At 44.5% G+C, this 13,687-nt stretch overlaps 1 protein-coding gene across 2 annotated transcripts in view; it reads left to right on the top strand.

The window, feature by feature from the left end:
* Positions 1–13,687, top strand: part of plxna1a (plexin A1a) — a 279,597-nt gene that overhangs the window by 235,484 nt on the left and 30,426 nt on the right. For both annotated transcript variants that reach the window (XM_036988338.1, XM_036988339.1), the window contains exons 16-20: positions 2,651–2,818; positions 6,730–6,823; positions 8,949–9,185; positions 10,229–10,372; positions 11,727–11,961. In XM_036988338.1, coding sequence (XP_036844233.1) covers positions 2,651–2,818; positions 6,730–6,823; positions 8,949–9,185; positions 10,229–10,372; positions 11,727–11,961 — 878 coding nt within the window. The remainder of the gene's footprint in view (positions 1–2,650; positions 2,819–6,729; positions 6,824–8,948; positions 9,186–10,228; positions 10,373–11,726; positions 11,962–13,687) is intronic.

Raw genomic sequence — 13,687 nt, 5'->3', positions numbered from 1 at the left:
AGCATTCTCTCTAGTATTATGCTGACATCAGGAATTGTGAAAAACTGAGTTTAAATGTATTTGGCTAAGGTGTATGTACACTTCAGACTTCAACTGTATGTATGTATGTATGTATGAATGTATGTACAGTGAGGGAAAAAAGTATTTGATCCCCTGCTGATTTTGTACGTTTGCCAACTGACAAAGAAATGATCAGTCTATAATTTTAATAGTAGGTTTATTTGAACAGTGAAAGACAGAATAACAACAAAAATATCCAGAAAAACGCATGTCAAAAATTATATAAATTGATTTGCATTTTAATGAGGGAAATAAGTATTTGACCCCCTCTCAATCAGAAAGATTTCTGGCTCTCAGGTGTCTTTTATACACTCTTAAAAGGAGTGCTCCTAATCTCAGTTTGTTACCTGAATAAAAGACACCTGTCCACAGAAGCAATCAATCAATCAGATTCCAAACTCTCCACCATGGCCAAGACCAAGGAGCTCTCCAAGGATGTCAGGGACAAGATTGTAGACCTACACAAGGCTGGAATGGGCTACAAGACCATCGCCAAGCAGCTTGGTGAGGAGGTGATAACAGTTGGTGCGATTATTCGCAAATGGAAGAAACACAAAATAACTGTCAATCTCCCTCGGCCTGGGGCTCCATGCAAGATCTCACCTCGTGGAGTTGCAATCATCATGAGAACGGTGAGGAATCAGCCCAGAACTACACGGGAGGATCTTGTCAATGATCTCAAGGCAGCTGGGACCATAGTCACCAAGAAAACAATTGGTAACACACTACGCCATGAAGGACTGAAATCCTGCAGCCCCCGCAAGGTCCTCCTGCTCAAGAAAGCACATATACATGCCCGTCAGAAGTTTGCCAATGATCATCTGAATGATTCAGAGGACAACTGGGTGAAAGTGTTGTGGTCAGATGAGACCAAAATGGAGCTCTTTGACATCAACTCAACTCGCCGTGTTTGGAGGAGGAGGAATGTTGCCTATGACCCCAAGAACACCATCCCCACCGTCAAACATGGAGGTGGAAACATTATGCTTTGTGGGTGTTTTTCTGCTAAGGGGAAGAACCTCCTTCCCTCAGCCAGGGCATTGAAAATGGGTCGAGGATGGATATTCCAGCATGACAATGACCCAAAACACACGACCACGGCAACTAAGGAGTGGCTCAAGAAGAAGCACATTAAGGTCCTGGAGTGGCCTAGCCAGTCTCCATACCTTAATGCCATAGAAAATCTCTGGAGGGAGCTGAAGGTTTGAGTTGCCATACGTCAGCCTCGAAACCTTAATGACTTGGAGAAGATCTGCAAAGAGGAGTGGGACAAAATCCCTCCTGAGATGTTTCAACCTGGTGGCTAACTACAAGAAACATCCGACCTCTGTGATTGCCAAGGGTTTTGCCACCAAGTACAAAGTAATGTTTTGCAGAGGGGTCAAATACTTTTTTCCCTCATTAAAATGCAAATCAATTTATATCATTTTTGACATGCGTTTTTCTGGATGTTTTTGTTGTTATTCTGTCTTTCACAGTTCAAATAAACCTACTATTAAAATTATAGACTGATCATTTCTTTGTCAAACTTTTTTCCCTCACTGTGTGTGTGTGTGTGTGTGTGTGTGTGTGTGTGTGTGTGTGTGTGTGTGTGTGTGTGTGTGTGTGTGTGTGTGTGTGTGTGTGTGTGTGTGTGTGTGTGTGTGTGTGTGTGTGTGTGTGTGCGCGCGCGAGCGTGCGTGCGTGTATATGCAAAGAAATATATGGGCGACTGGAAATTATGCAGACAATTACATTGATGGAAGCTACTAATCTATCTGCAATATTAAAGCTGATCTACCCCCTTAAAAAATGATATAAATATGAATAATACCCACACCTCCCGCTGATCCTCCGTTGACTGGAAGTGTCAGTGTTTAAGATGCAGTCTGTGAGTGTCTGCGTTGTCTGTGTTTTTCCTATGTCATATGCAGTATGTGCATGTAATCTTGCTAATGTGCATACATCCCACAGCGCTACGGTAGGTCTTTGTTTTCATCCAAGCTTTGTTTACACTGTTAGCATGGATAGTAAAACACTATTTCCATTTCTTTCCATTAAAAGGTAATCTAGCAGATTATCCTTTTTTTCTGTGGTGTTGTCTCCTTCCCTCTCTTCCTTTCTGTGTTTGCCTCATTCTTGTTTTGTTATTTGTCACAAACACCTTGTCAAAATATGTGCGGTCTTGGGAAGGTTTGTGGAGCGTACATTGTTCAGTGTGTTCCCATGGAAACGGGGCGAGGGGAATCAGAGGAGACATTGCAGGCACATCTCCAGGCAGGACCTGGGAATCGCACCAGAATCACTCTTCTTCACTCCTAGAAAGACTGCGGCACTTTCCCACAAATTCAAGCATCATTCAACAGTGCTTCATATTAGATATTGTAGATATTGTGCGCTATGACTAGTAGTGGACAGTATAAATCAATGCCAATGGGAAACACACACAGAACAAATCATCAGTATTTTGTCCATGAAACGCTCTTTCATGTTCTTACAGGTATTGTCATTTAGTTTTCAGGGAGAGAGGTGCACTGGACCTTTACCAGTTACATTGACAAGAAAAGCAGTCATCTATATCAACCTTTAACCACCCTCTCTTTCCCTGCAGGAGGAATTCCCGGGAGATAGTGTGTGTGACCCCAGCAGGGTTGACCCCAGGCAGCACACCAGTCATGGTGGACATTGACTCTGCAGAGCTGAGGAACCCAGAGGTCAAATACAACTACACTGACGACCCCACCGTCCTGAGGATCGAACCCGACTGGAGTATCGCTAGGTAGGGAGGAGATCTGGGTATTTACATGCTTATCGCCTGGTTCTCTGGTGCTGGTCTGGGTTACAGTAGTGTAGCTACAGTGGCACCTCTGTATAAGAGACACTTGGAGATGTCCTACGAGTTAGCGAGGGGCGTACCACTGATCACCATGCGTATGTCTGTAAATACACAACCTTGTGAAAAGCCCACTTTGACACAGATCGCTCTGCTTCCTGGTAAACATGTTAAACCACAGCACTGTTACAAGATTCCACAGCCCCCCCCCCCCCCCCCCCCCCCCCCCCCCCCCCCTTCTGTCTCTGTTGACACCACTACCTTCTTCATCTACAATAGATTTATATAATAGGCTGTTGGAATGGAATGGGGAGTATTCCCATCGCTCTGTGGGACTGGCTGTGGAGCAGCTGTGGCCCAACCGCTGCCCCAGACCCCCCATGCCTCTGTGCTCTGTGTGTGGAGGGGGTGAAGGTGGCTACAGAGCCTTAGCCTGGATGGGTGAATGGGCTAACCGACTGACTGCCCGCCCCAATGTCTCTAGCGATTCACCTCATATCTGGGCTCCATCTGGCCCAGTGCATAACAGCAATCAGAAAAACAGACAGGAACACATGTACACATACATGAACAAATGAAAAACAAATGACTGAGATTCCTGGATCTCTCAAAGACAAAATTGTCTCAGGTGATTAATGTGATCGCTACAGGCCTAAATGGCAGCATAGCATAAACCAGTGGCTAGGAGATGTGTGAACAACATGTTGTTCATCTGTTCACAAAGTTCCACTTTCATGTCTATGTTAACTGCAGTGCACATTCACTACATTGCAATGTTTTGAATAGGGAGTTGTATACTGGTAGATTTACAGTGCCTTGCGAAAGTATTCGGCCCCCTTAAACTTTGCGACCTTTTGCCACATTTCAGGCTTCAAACATAAAGATATAAAACTGTATTTTTTTGTGAAGAATCAACAACAAGTGGGACACAATCGTGAAGTGGAACGACATTTATTGGATATTTCAAACTTTTTTAACAAATCAAAAACTGAAAAATTGGGCGTGCAAAATTATTCAGCCCTTTTACTTTCAGTGCAGCAAACTCTCTCCAGAAGTTCAGTGTGGATCTCTGAATGATCCAATGTTGACCTAAATGACTAATGATGATAAATACAATCCACCTGTGTGTAATCAAGTCTCCGTATAAATGCACCTGCACTGTGATAGTCTCAGAGGTCCGTCAAAAGCGCAGAGAGCATCATGAAGAACAAGGAACACACCAGGCAGGTCCGAGATACTGTTGTGAAGAAGTTTAAAGCCGGATTTGGATACAAAAAGATTTCCCAAGCTTTAAACATCCCAAGGAGCACTGTGCAAGTGATAATATTGAAATGGAAGGAGTATCAGACCACTGCAAATCTACCAAGACCTGGCCGTCCCTCTAAACTTTCAGCTCATACAAGGAGAAGACTGATCAGAGATGCAGCCAAGAGGCCCATGATCACTCTGGATGAACTGCAGAGATCTACAGCTGAGGTGGGAGACTCTGTCCATAGGACAACAATCAGTCGTATATTGCACAAATCTGGCCTTTATGGAAGAGTTGCAAGAAGAAAGCCATTTCTTAAAGATATCCATAAAAAGTGTCGTTTAAAGTTTGCCACAAGCCACCTGGGAGACACACCAAACATGTGGAAGAAAGTGCTATGGTCAGATGAAACCAAAATTGAACTTTTTGGCAACAATGCAAAATGTTATGTTTGGCGTAAAAGCAACACAGCTCATCACCCTGGTCACACCATCCCCACTGTCAAACATGGTGGTGGCAGCATCATGGTTTGGGCCTGCTTTTCTTCAGCAGGGACAGCGAAGATGGTTAAAATTGATGGGAAGATGGATGGAGCCAAATACAGGACCATTCTGGAAGAAAACCTGATGGAGTCTGCAAAAGACCTGAGACTGGGACGGAGATTTGTCTTCCAACAAGACAATGATCCAAAACATAAAGCAAAATCTACAATGGAATGGTTCAAAAATAAACATATCCAGGTGTTAGAATGGCCAAGTCAAAGTCCAGACCTGAATCCAATCGAGAATCTGTGGAAAGAACTGAAAACTGCTGTTCACAAATGCTCTCCATCCAACCTCACTGAGCTCGAGCTGTTTTGCAAGGAGGAATGGGAAAAAATGTCAGTCTCTCGATGTGCAAAACTGATAGAGACATACCCCAAGCGACTTACAGCTGTAATCGCAGCAAAAGGTGGCGCTACAAAGTATTAACTTAAGGGGGCTGAATAATTTTGCACGCCCAATTTTTCCGTTTTTTATTAGTTAAAAAAGTTTTAAATATCCAATAAATGTCGTTCCACTTCATGATTGTGTCCCACTTGTTGTTGATTCTCACAAAAAAATAAAATTTTATATCTTTATGTTTGAAGCCTGAAATGTGGCAAAAGGTTGCAAAGTTCAAGGGGGCCGAATACTTTCGCAAGGCACTGTAGATGTGCTCATATCGTATTTGTAACTTTCTGAAAAAAGAGACTAGATTAAAACACTTCTTGGTTTTCTGGAGTGAAAAAAATAAAATAAATAGCTTATTGATTGAATAAGTGGCTGCTAAATTGCTTCATAATATACAGCAAAGAGAGAATACGATTAACAAAGTAGAAGGGAAGCGCTAGAGTAATTGAGAGAGAATGAAAAAGGAGAGGAAAATGCAGGAATCCATTCACTAAGTTACTTTGTCAAAGCCCAGTGGAGCCATGTTGCTGAGCTCCATGCAGATTGTGGCTGGGGCTAGAGCTGGGCATGGGGCCGGGTGCTGGGGTCTGGGTGGGGCTGGGGCTAGAGCTGGGCATGGGGGCTGGGCCTGGGTCTGGGGTCTAGATGGGGCTGGGGCTAGAGCTGGGCATGGGGACTGGGGCTGGGGTCTGGATAGGGCTGGGGCTAGAGCTGGGCATGGGGTCTGGGTGGGGCTGGGGCTAGAGCTGGGCATGGGGCCTGGGGTCTGGGTGGGGCTGGGGCTAGAGCTGGGCATGGGGCCTGGGGCTGGGGTCTGGATGGGGCTGGGACTGGGGCTCTGGATGGGGGTGGGACTGGGGCTCTGGATGGGACTGGGGCTCTGCATGGGAATGGGGCTCTGGATGGGGGTGGGACTGGGGCTCTGGATGGGGCTGGGACTGGGGCTCTGGATGGGACTGGGGCTCTGGATGGGACTGGGGCTCTGGATGGGGGTGGCGCTGGGACTGGGGCTCTGGATGGGGCTCTGGATGGGACTGGGGCTCTGGATGGAGCTGGGGCTCTGGATGGTACTGGGGCTGCGCTGGTGGGGAAGAGAGAGAGAGATGTCCCGTCGGTTAAGCGTTAAGCGTATAGCTGAGTTAAGAGGGCTTTCTGAGAGCCGGGCTGGAGGTAGAGGCTTTACACAAATACTTCTGTGGAGAAGTTGGTGTCGGCTTCCAGCTGTATTAAGGCAGTCTCAGCCTTATCCCCAGTCTCAGCCCCAGCACCAGCCTCATCCCCAGTCTCAACCTCAGCCTCAGCCTCAGCCCCAGCCTCGGCCAGAAGCTGCCTGTCCATGCATTTAGGGGAAAGGAAGTCGACAGCAGAGAACACAGCACTCACCAGGGTAGATAAAGGAAAGCACAGGGGATGAAGGCACGCATTACTTCCCAGACATAGTGGGTGTTATTATGCATGGGCTTTCCAGACACTGTGATTGTAACTAGTCACTCCATTTGTGACTGTCTCCTAGTACTTACAGTACACATACAACACATCTTATATTCAGGGTGTATATTCACCACTTCACCCAATGCTGGCAACTGAATATACTTCAATCTACTGATGTCTTCTAATTTGTTATGCATGTTCACATTTACATAATTGTTAAGCAAGTTATTATTTTGTCTCGTCAGTGGTGGAACCCTGTTGACCATCAGCGGTACTAACCTAGCCACCATCAGAGAGCCCAAGATCAGAGCTAAGTATGGCTCTGCCGAGTCTTTCCATGTGAGTATGAACCTGGCCAGACCCCTCAATACACACACCTCACTCACTCACTCACTCACTCACTCACTCACTCACACACAGATCACTCACTTTTACACATCTCACTCACACACACACGCCTCACTCACACGCTAGTGATTTGCGGGTTGACTCATAACCCGTAGTCCCCGACGAAAACAATACCTTAAAAAATCCATAAATGTATAATTCTTATGTAATTTAGGTTTTTCTTTCAATTTTCGGGGCTATCTGTCATTATAGCATAAGCCTTAACTTTAGGTCCTAACTGTACGCGCGCCAAATAGCCTACATGCCCATCGACAAATGCTTTTGGGAACGTGCAGACAAAGTTAACGTTGCTCTACAAAGACAAAAAGGACAAAGTCAGAGTTTAATTCAATAAGAGAAATGCTGCAAAATGGAGAGTTGAAAATGAAGAGAAAGGAGGGCTGGAAAATGAATGTTGTTTGGGAAAGATTTGGTGAAGTGGTGAAAGAGGATGATGGCAGTAATGTATGATGATTGTGAAGCGCTGTACAAATTCAACAGTCACAAGATGGGGACTTCAAATAGGCCTATGGCACGTCAAGGGAACTGTAGCCTACTGTTTAGATGGGTTAAATGGAAACTGAAATCTAGACATTGACTGTAGGTCAATAACCTCTCAAATAGCCTTCATATAAACTCCTGCAGAATTAAGCATTTCTTGCAGTAAAATGATACCCCAAATATATGCTACATTTTGAGTTGGGAACAGAAATGGAAATATGATACATTTATTTTTGCATCTTGAGAGAATGCGAATGCACAATTAGAGTCTGTAGAGGTGCTATCTTTATCAGCATCATAGACGCTGAAAGTATTTCAACCACATAAAATATGAATACAACCCCAAGTGAAATCTAATCAGAAACATGTTGGGTCATTTTAACAGCTTTCTAATGATCAAACTGATGTCATTTGGAATTTTTCCACATTTCACGTTTTTGTTTTGTTATTGTATTTTCTCTCCGGTCCCTAAATGTCTTCTCTCTGTGAATAAAGCAGAAATGACAGATTAAACTTTACTGATGTCAACGAGATTGAAGCATTCATTCTAACGATTTATTACATTATTGGTGAAGCTGCATGTATCTAATTATAGACAAGTTGACTAACAAATAGCCTTACAAAAATTTCAGAGATCATAAGCAGAAACATATCTAAAAAATCCTTCATCCTCTGTCAAAAAGTCGTTGCGCCGTCTCTGATTTTAACCTACAACCCATTGTCTATATTAGCTCGTTAGGGTTGGTGTAGCCTCACACCTCACTCACACACACACACACACACACACACACACACACACACACACACACACACACACACACACACACACACACACACACACACACACACACCTCACTCACACCTCACTCACACCTCACTCACACCTCACTCACACACATTTCAGTCACACACACACACCTTGAACTCACACACAGACACACCTCACTCACACCTCAACTCACTCACACACACACACCTCACCTACACACACCATGTCACACGGTGTGTCTTCCAAGGTGGCCGTCAGACTGTCTGTCCATTCAGTGTCTTGTTTCTGCCCTGCTCCTTGGAACAAGACATCCAACACCCCCCCAGGCCGTTTAACCTTTCAAATGTCACAGGACAACAAAGCAGTGTTGGCAAATCCCCCCTCACCCCCTCACCTTGCACCACGGGGCTCCATTAACCTTTCCTCCAGTTCTAACAGAAGGGAATCAACTTCTGCTTAATGACCGTGTCCTAATGCCCCGTCCCTTGTGCTCAGTTTAAACTAGCTTCTCCTCTAGACACAATGCTGCTGAGGTCCTTGTGCTCAATGTTGGTTAGCATGTTTAGTGGTCCCTGTAGAGGAGCATACAGTGTAGGTGATTATTACAGTTCTGAAAATACTAGCAATGGCTGGAGACATAAACACAACACACCAAAGCAGTAATATTTTCCTAGACTTACGAATGTTTAGCTGGGGATTAGAGAACCTATAATGAGATATATATAAACCAATACAGCAACCTGGGTTCCCTAGGGGACCAAACAATTTGTCATATCACACTTTACTAAAAACAATTTTCCCTCTCAGAACTGCACAGTGTTTAATAACTCTGTGATGGTGTGCCTGGCCCCGTCGGTTTCCGACTCCGAGAGGGGCTTCTCAGACACGGGCAGTGGGCCGGATGAGATCGGCTTCTACATGGACAACGTCCACGCTCTGATGGTGGTCAACGAGACGTTCAGCTACTACCCCGACCCCGTGTTCGAACTCCTCAGCCCCACCGGGGTCCTGGAGCTAAAACCCACCTCACCTCTAATCCTCAAGGTAAAGAGCCCGAGCAGAGTGGCTGGAGTCGGGGGGTGAACACTCAGGATCAGAGAGGCTCACGCATTTTAATGACTTGATATTGATGTTGTTAAATGTTTACCAGGGATTTGTCTTTCATCTGTCTATCTCATAAACCATTAATATAATTGTATTTGTTTAGCTTAAATCCCTATTGAAATACAGTGTATAATTCTACTATTATATAAAATAATCGACTGATTATTCGATGTAGATTGTACAGGTATCCCCCAGCTCTGACTCAAAACATAAAAATTGTGATGGCGGTGCTTCATTATTTTCCTGTGAGCCAATTGAAATAGAAAAAAAAACAGAGCAACTATAATTTCTTTAAATGAAATGTATTAACGAAACCTTTTCTGATTGCAGAGAGAATCCCCCGCCTGGCTTGTTAAAACTAACCTCCACATTAGCACAGTGATGAGAATAAGAAAAAGCAATTTGGTGAAATAATCAGGGGTATTTTACGAGATGCGCATTGCATTCGCCACGGAATTCATTTCGCATCTAATATGATGTGTGTTGCTAGAGGTGGTGTCGGGGTGCGTGCCTGACGCAGGGTGAAATGATAGTGGATAGAATGCATGCCTAAAATGTTCCAGGGCGTGACCTGCCCGGGAGGAGCCCTGTGGAGAGAAGGATTGGAAGTCTGCTCTTCTCTCATGCTACGGGAGCAGGGGGTGGCAGAACAGCACTCTCTCTCTCTCCACCTGCTCCTCTTGTTGCTCCTCTCTCTGTAGTTGAAGGCTACAGATCTGTCAGACAATGCCCTCCCTCTCACACCTTGGCATAGAGAGAGACACTTGAAAAAAAAAAAGATGTTTTCCTGAAGCTTTTGCCAATTAGAATTCTTGTATTCTCCAACATTGGAGCCAGCTTCAGACTTGTCCGCTAGCAGCCTTGGATCCTGGGAGTTGCCTGACTGGTCGAAAACGAGGTTCATTATACTGTTCCTAGCAATGGATGAAAGGCTGTGCCATGTTGATAAACGTTTGACATTGTGTTTCTGTTTGTCCCCTCAGGGTCGTAACCTTATCCCTGCGGCCCCTGGTAACTCCAGGTTGAACTACACAGTGTTCATCGGGGAGACCCCCTGTGTGCTAACCCTCTCTGAAACCCAGCTGCTGTGTGAATGGCCCAACCTCACAGGACAGCACAAAGTCACGGTGGGCACTCGATACCATTTCACATAAGACTCTCTTAGGACTGAGTTCACACTATCTCACTCATCTTCACTGGGCTTTACCTAACATGTATTCCCATATTTTAATTCCATCAGTTCATTTTGTTCAGTAAAATTCTACATTTCATGTGATTTCAGTTAAAAATAGTTTAAAAAAAAATAATTATGTGCAAAGGCTACTCTCTCTAAATATCCTCAAATACTCCCACACAGTCCCCTCCAAACTTACCTCTACTCTCCTCTCTAGTCACACTGTCTGTGTGACGTTTACTACTCTGGAATACCTTGAAAGTACTGACAATGCATCCATGTAATTCAATATGAAGGCTCTCCAAACTACCAGTAGGCTTGGAGCTGGATTTTATTTCCGTAACTAAATGTCATGTTGAATATTGAATATTCGTGTGTGTGTGTGTGGTGGGCTGGGAAGAAGGGCACAGCTATGTGTTGTATTCCCTCTGTAAAATGACCTACATACCTGTACAGGGGACCCCACAAGTCTGTGTCTCTGGATGGGTGCAGTCGTGTGTGTGTGAGTGTGTGGGTGTGTTGTTTTGTTTGCTCCCTCAGATGCACAACTGTGTGTTGGTGGCTGTGCCCCCTGCGAGTTTTCTAAGAAATGTATTTGGCCTTTATGTTTTTTTGTTCTCTTCAGTTCCTTCCTTGTCAATACAATTGAGCAATAAGGCCCGAGGGGGTGTGGTATATGGCCAACAACCACGGCTAAGGGCTGTTCTTATGCACGACACAACGCTGAGTGTCTGGACACAGCCCTTAGCTGTGGTGTATTGGCCATATACCACAAACCCCCGATGTGCCTTATTGCTATTATAAACTGGTTACCAACGTAATTAGAACAGTAAACAAGTAGTTTTGCATCATACTCATGGTATATTGTCTCTTATACCACGGCCATCAGTATCCAGGGCTCGAACGACCCGGTTTCTAAAAGAAAATAGATGATGTTTCGAACCTATGTCATCAACAGGAGGAACTTTTAGCACCTGAACCAAAACAACCCAATTTTATAAGTCTAACATTCTTTGGCTGTGTTAACTTGATGAGGCTCTACTTTAAAGTGCAGTAATCATAGTTCATCTAAACCCTTATCAACCCCCCACTGAATACCTTGATTTGAGATATTCCAGTAATAGGTTCTGTCAGACCTGCTGTGTTTATGTAAATGTTGTTTGTTAGAACCCATTCCCAGTGTTTTACTCCCATTAATGACTTTGGTTCCTGAGGGGAAGTCTCTTTAACTGTAGTGATTGCTTTGTTTGATTACACTCTGTGACGTGTTTCTCTCTGTGTGTGTGTGTGTGTGTGTGTGTGTTCAGGTCCGGGTGGGTGGGTTCGAGTACTCCCCTGGTACTCTCCAGATCTACTCAGATAGCCTGCTGACCCTGCCCGCCATCATCGGCATCGGGGGAGGTGGTGGTCTGTTGCTATTGGTCATCATCGCTGTGCTCATCGCCTACAAGAGGAAGTCTCGCGATGCTGACCGCACCCTGAAACGCCTGCAGCTGCAGATGGACAACCTGGAGTCCAGAGTGGCCCTTGAATGTAAAGAAGGTATGACAGACACACACACACTCTCTCTCTCTCTCTCTTTTTTTCTCTCTCTCTCTCTCTCTCTCTCTCTCTCTCTCTCTCTTTTTCTCTCTCTCTCTCTCTCTCTCTCTCTGTTTCTCTCTCTCTCTCTCTCTCTCTCTCTCTCTCTCTCTCTCTCTCTCTCTCTCTCTATATATATATATATATATATGCATTTTTTTTTTTTTTTTTTTATGTTTCACTCTTTTCTCCTCTCTCTCTCTCTCTCCCTCTCTCTCTCGCTCTCTATCTCTCTCTGTCTATACACACAGTGTATATATATATATACTGCCGTTCAAAAGTTTGGGGTCGCTTAGAAATGTCCTTGTTTTTGTACAGTGTATACATTGTTAATGTTGTAAATGACTATTGTAGCTGGAAACTGATTTTTTTATGGAATATCTACATAGGCGTACAGAGGCCCATTATCAGCAACCATCACTCTTGTTTCCAATGGCACGTTATGTTAGCTAATCCAAGTATATCATTTTAAAAGGCTAATTGTTCATTAGAAAACCATTTTGCAATTATGTTAGCACAGCTGAAAACTGTTGTTCTCATTAAATAAGCAATAAAACTGGCCTTTAGACTAGTTGAGTATCTGAAGCATCAGCATTTGTGGGTTTGATTGCAGGCTCAAAATGGGCAGAAACAAATAACTTTCTTCTGAAACTCATCAGGCTATTCTTGTTCTGAGAAATGAAGGCTATTCCATGCAAGAAACTGCCAAGAAACTGAAGATCTGGTACAACGCTGTGTACTACTCCCTTCACAGAACAGAGCAAACTGGCTCTAATCAGAATAGAAAGAAGAGTGGGAGGCCCCGGTGCACAACTAAGCAAGAGGACAAGTATATTAGTGTCTAGTTTGAGAAACAGATGCCTCAAAAGTCCTCAACTGGCAGCTTCATTAAATAGTACCCGCAAAACACCCGTCTCAACGTTAACAGTGAAGAGGCGACTCCGGGATGCTGGCCTTCTATGCAGAGTTCCTCTGTCCAGTGCCTGTATTCTTTTGCCCATCTTAATATTTTATTTTTATTGGCCAGTCTGAGATATGGCCTTTTCTTTGCAACAGCATCCCGGAGTTGCCTCCACTGTTGACGTTGAGACTGGTGGACAAAAAATGTGCTTTTCTTTCAAAAACAAGGACATTTCTAAGTGACCCCAAACTTTTGAACGGTAGTGTAAATTTCTATAAATGCTCACTCTTTTCTCTCTTCTCTCTCTCTCACTTTCTTCTCTTTCTATCTTTTCTCTCTCTTCCCTCTCTCTCTCTTCTCCCTCTATTTTCTCTCTCTCTTCCCTCTCTCTCTCTTCTCACTCTCTTCTCTTTCTCACTCTCTTCTCTTTCTCTCTCTTTTACTCTTTCTCTTTGTCTCTCTATTTTATAATCACTCTCTATGTGGATATGTCACTATCCTGTAGCTGCGCTCTGTCTAGTCGTCATGGTAACATGTTGGTGTGGATGATGCCCGGCCTGAAGCTCTGTTGTGGTGGTGTGGCCGCGGTATCCTCAGAATGTGTGAGTGTGTGCGTTTGTGTTGTGCTGACAACCCTGTTGGTGTTGTGGCGTTGTGCGGTGCAACGCTTCTCTGCTGCGTTGGGCTCTGCCTGCCTGCTGTACTCCGAGAGATGGACGGAGACTAATTGGCCATTATCTGTGGCTGGATGTCCGGAGGGTCACAACCTTGTCAGTCGCAGCCCAC

Source organism: Oncorhynchus mykiss, chromosome 9, assembly GCF_013265735.2.
Source record: "Oncorhynchus mykiss isolate Arlee chromosome 9, USDA_OmykA_1.1, whole genome shotgun sequence".
Taxonomy (NCBI): Eukaryota; Metazoa; Chordata; class Actinopteri; order Salmoniformes; family Salmonidae; genus Oncorhynchus; species Oncorhynchus mykiss.
This window is presented reverse-complemented; position numbering and strand designations above follow the sequence as displayed.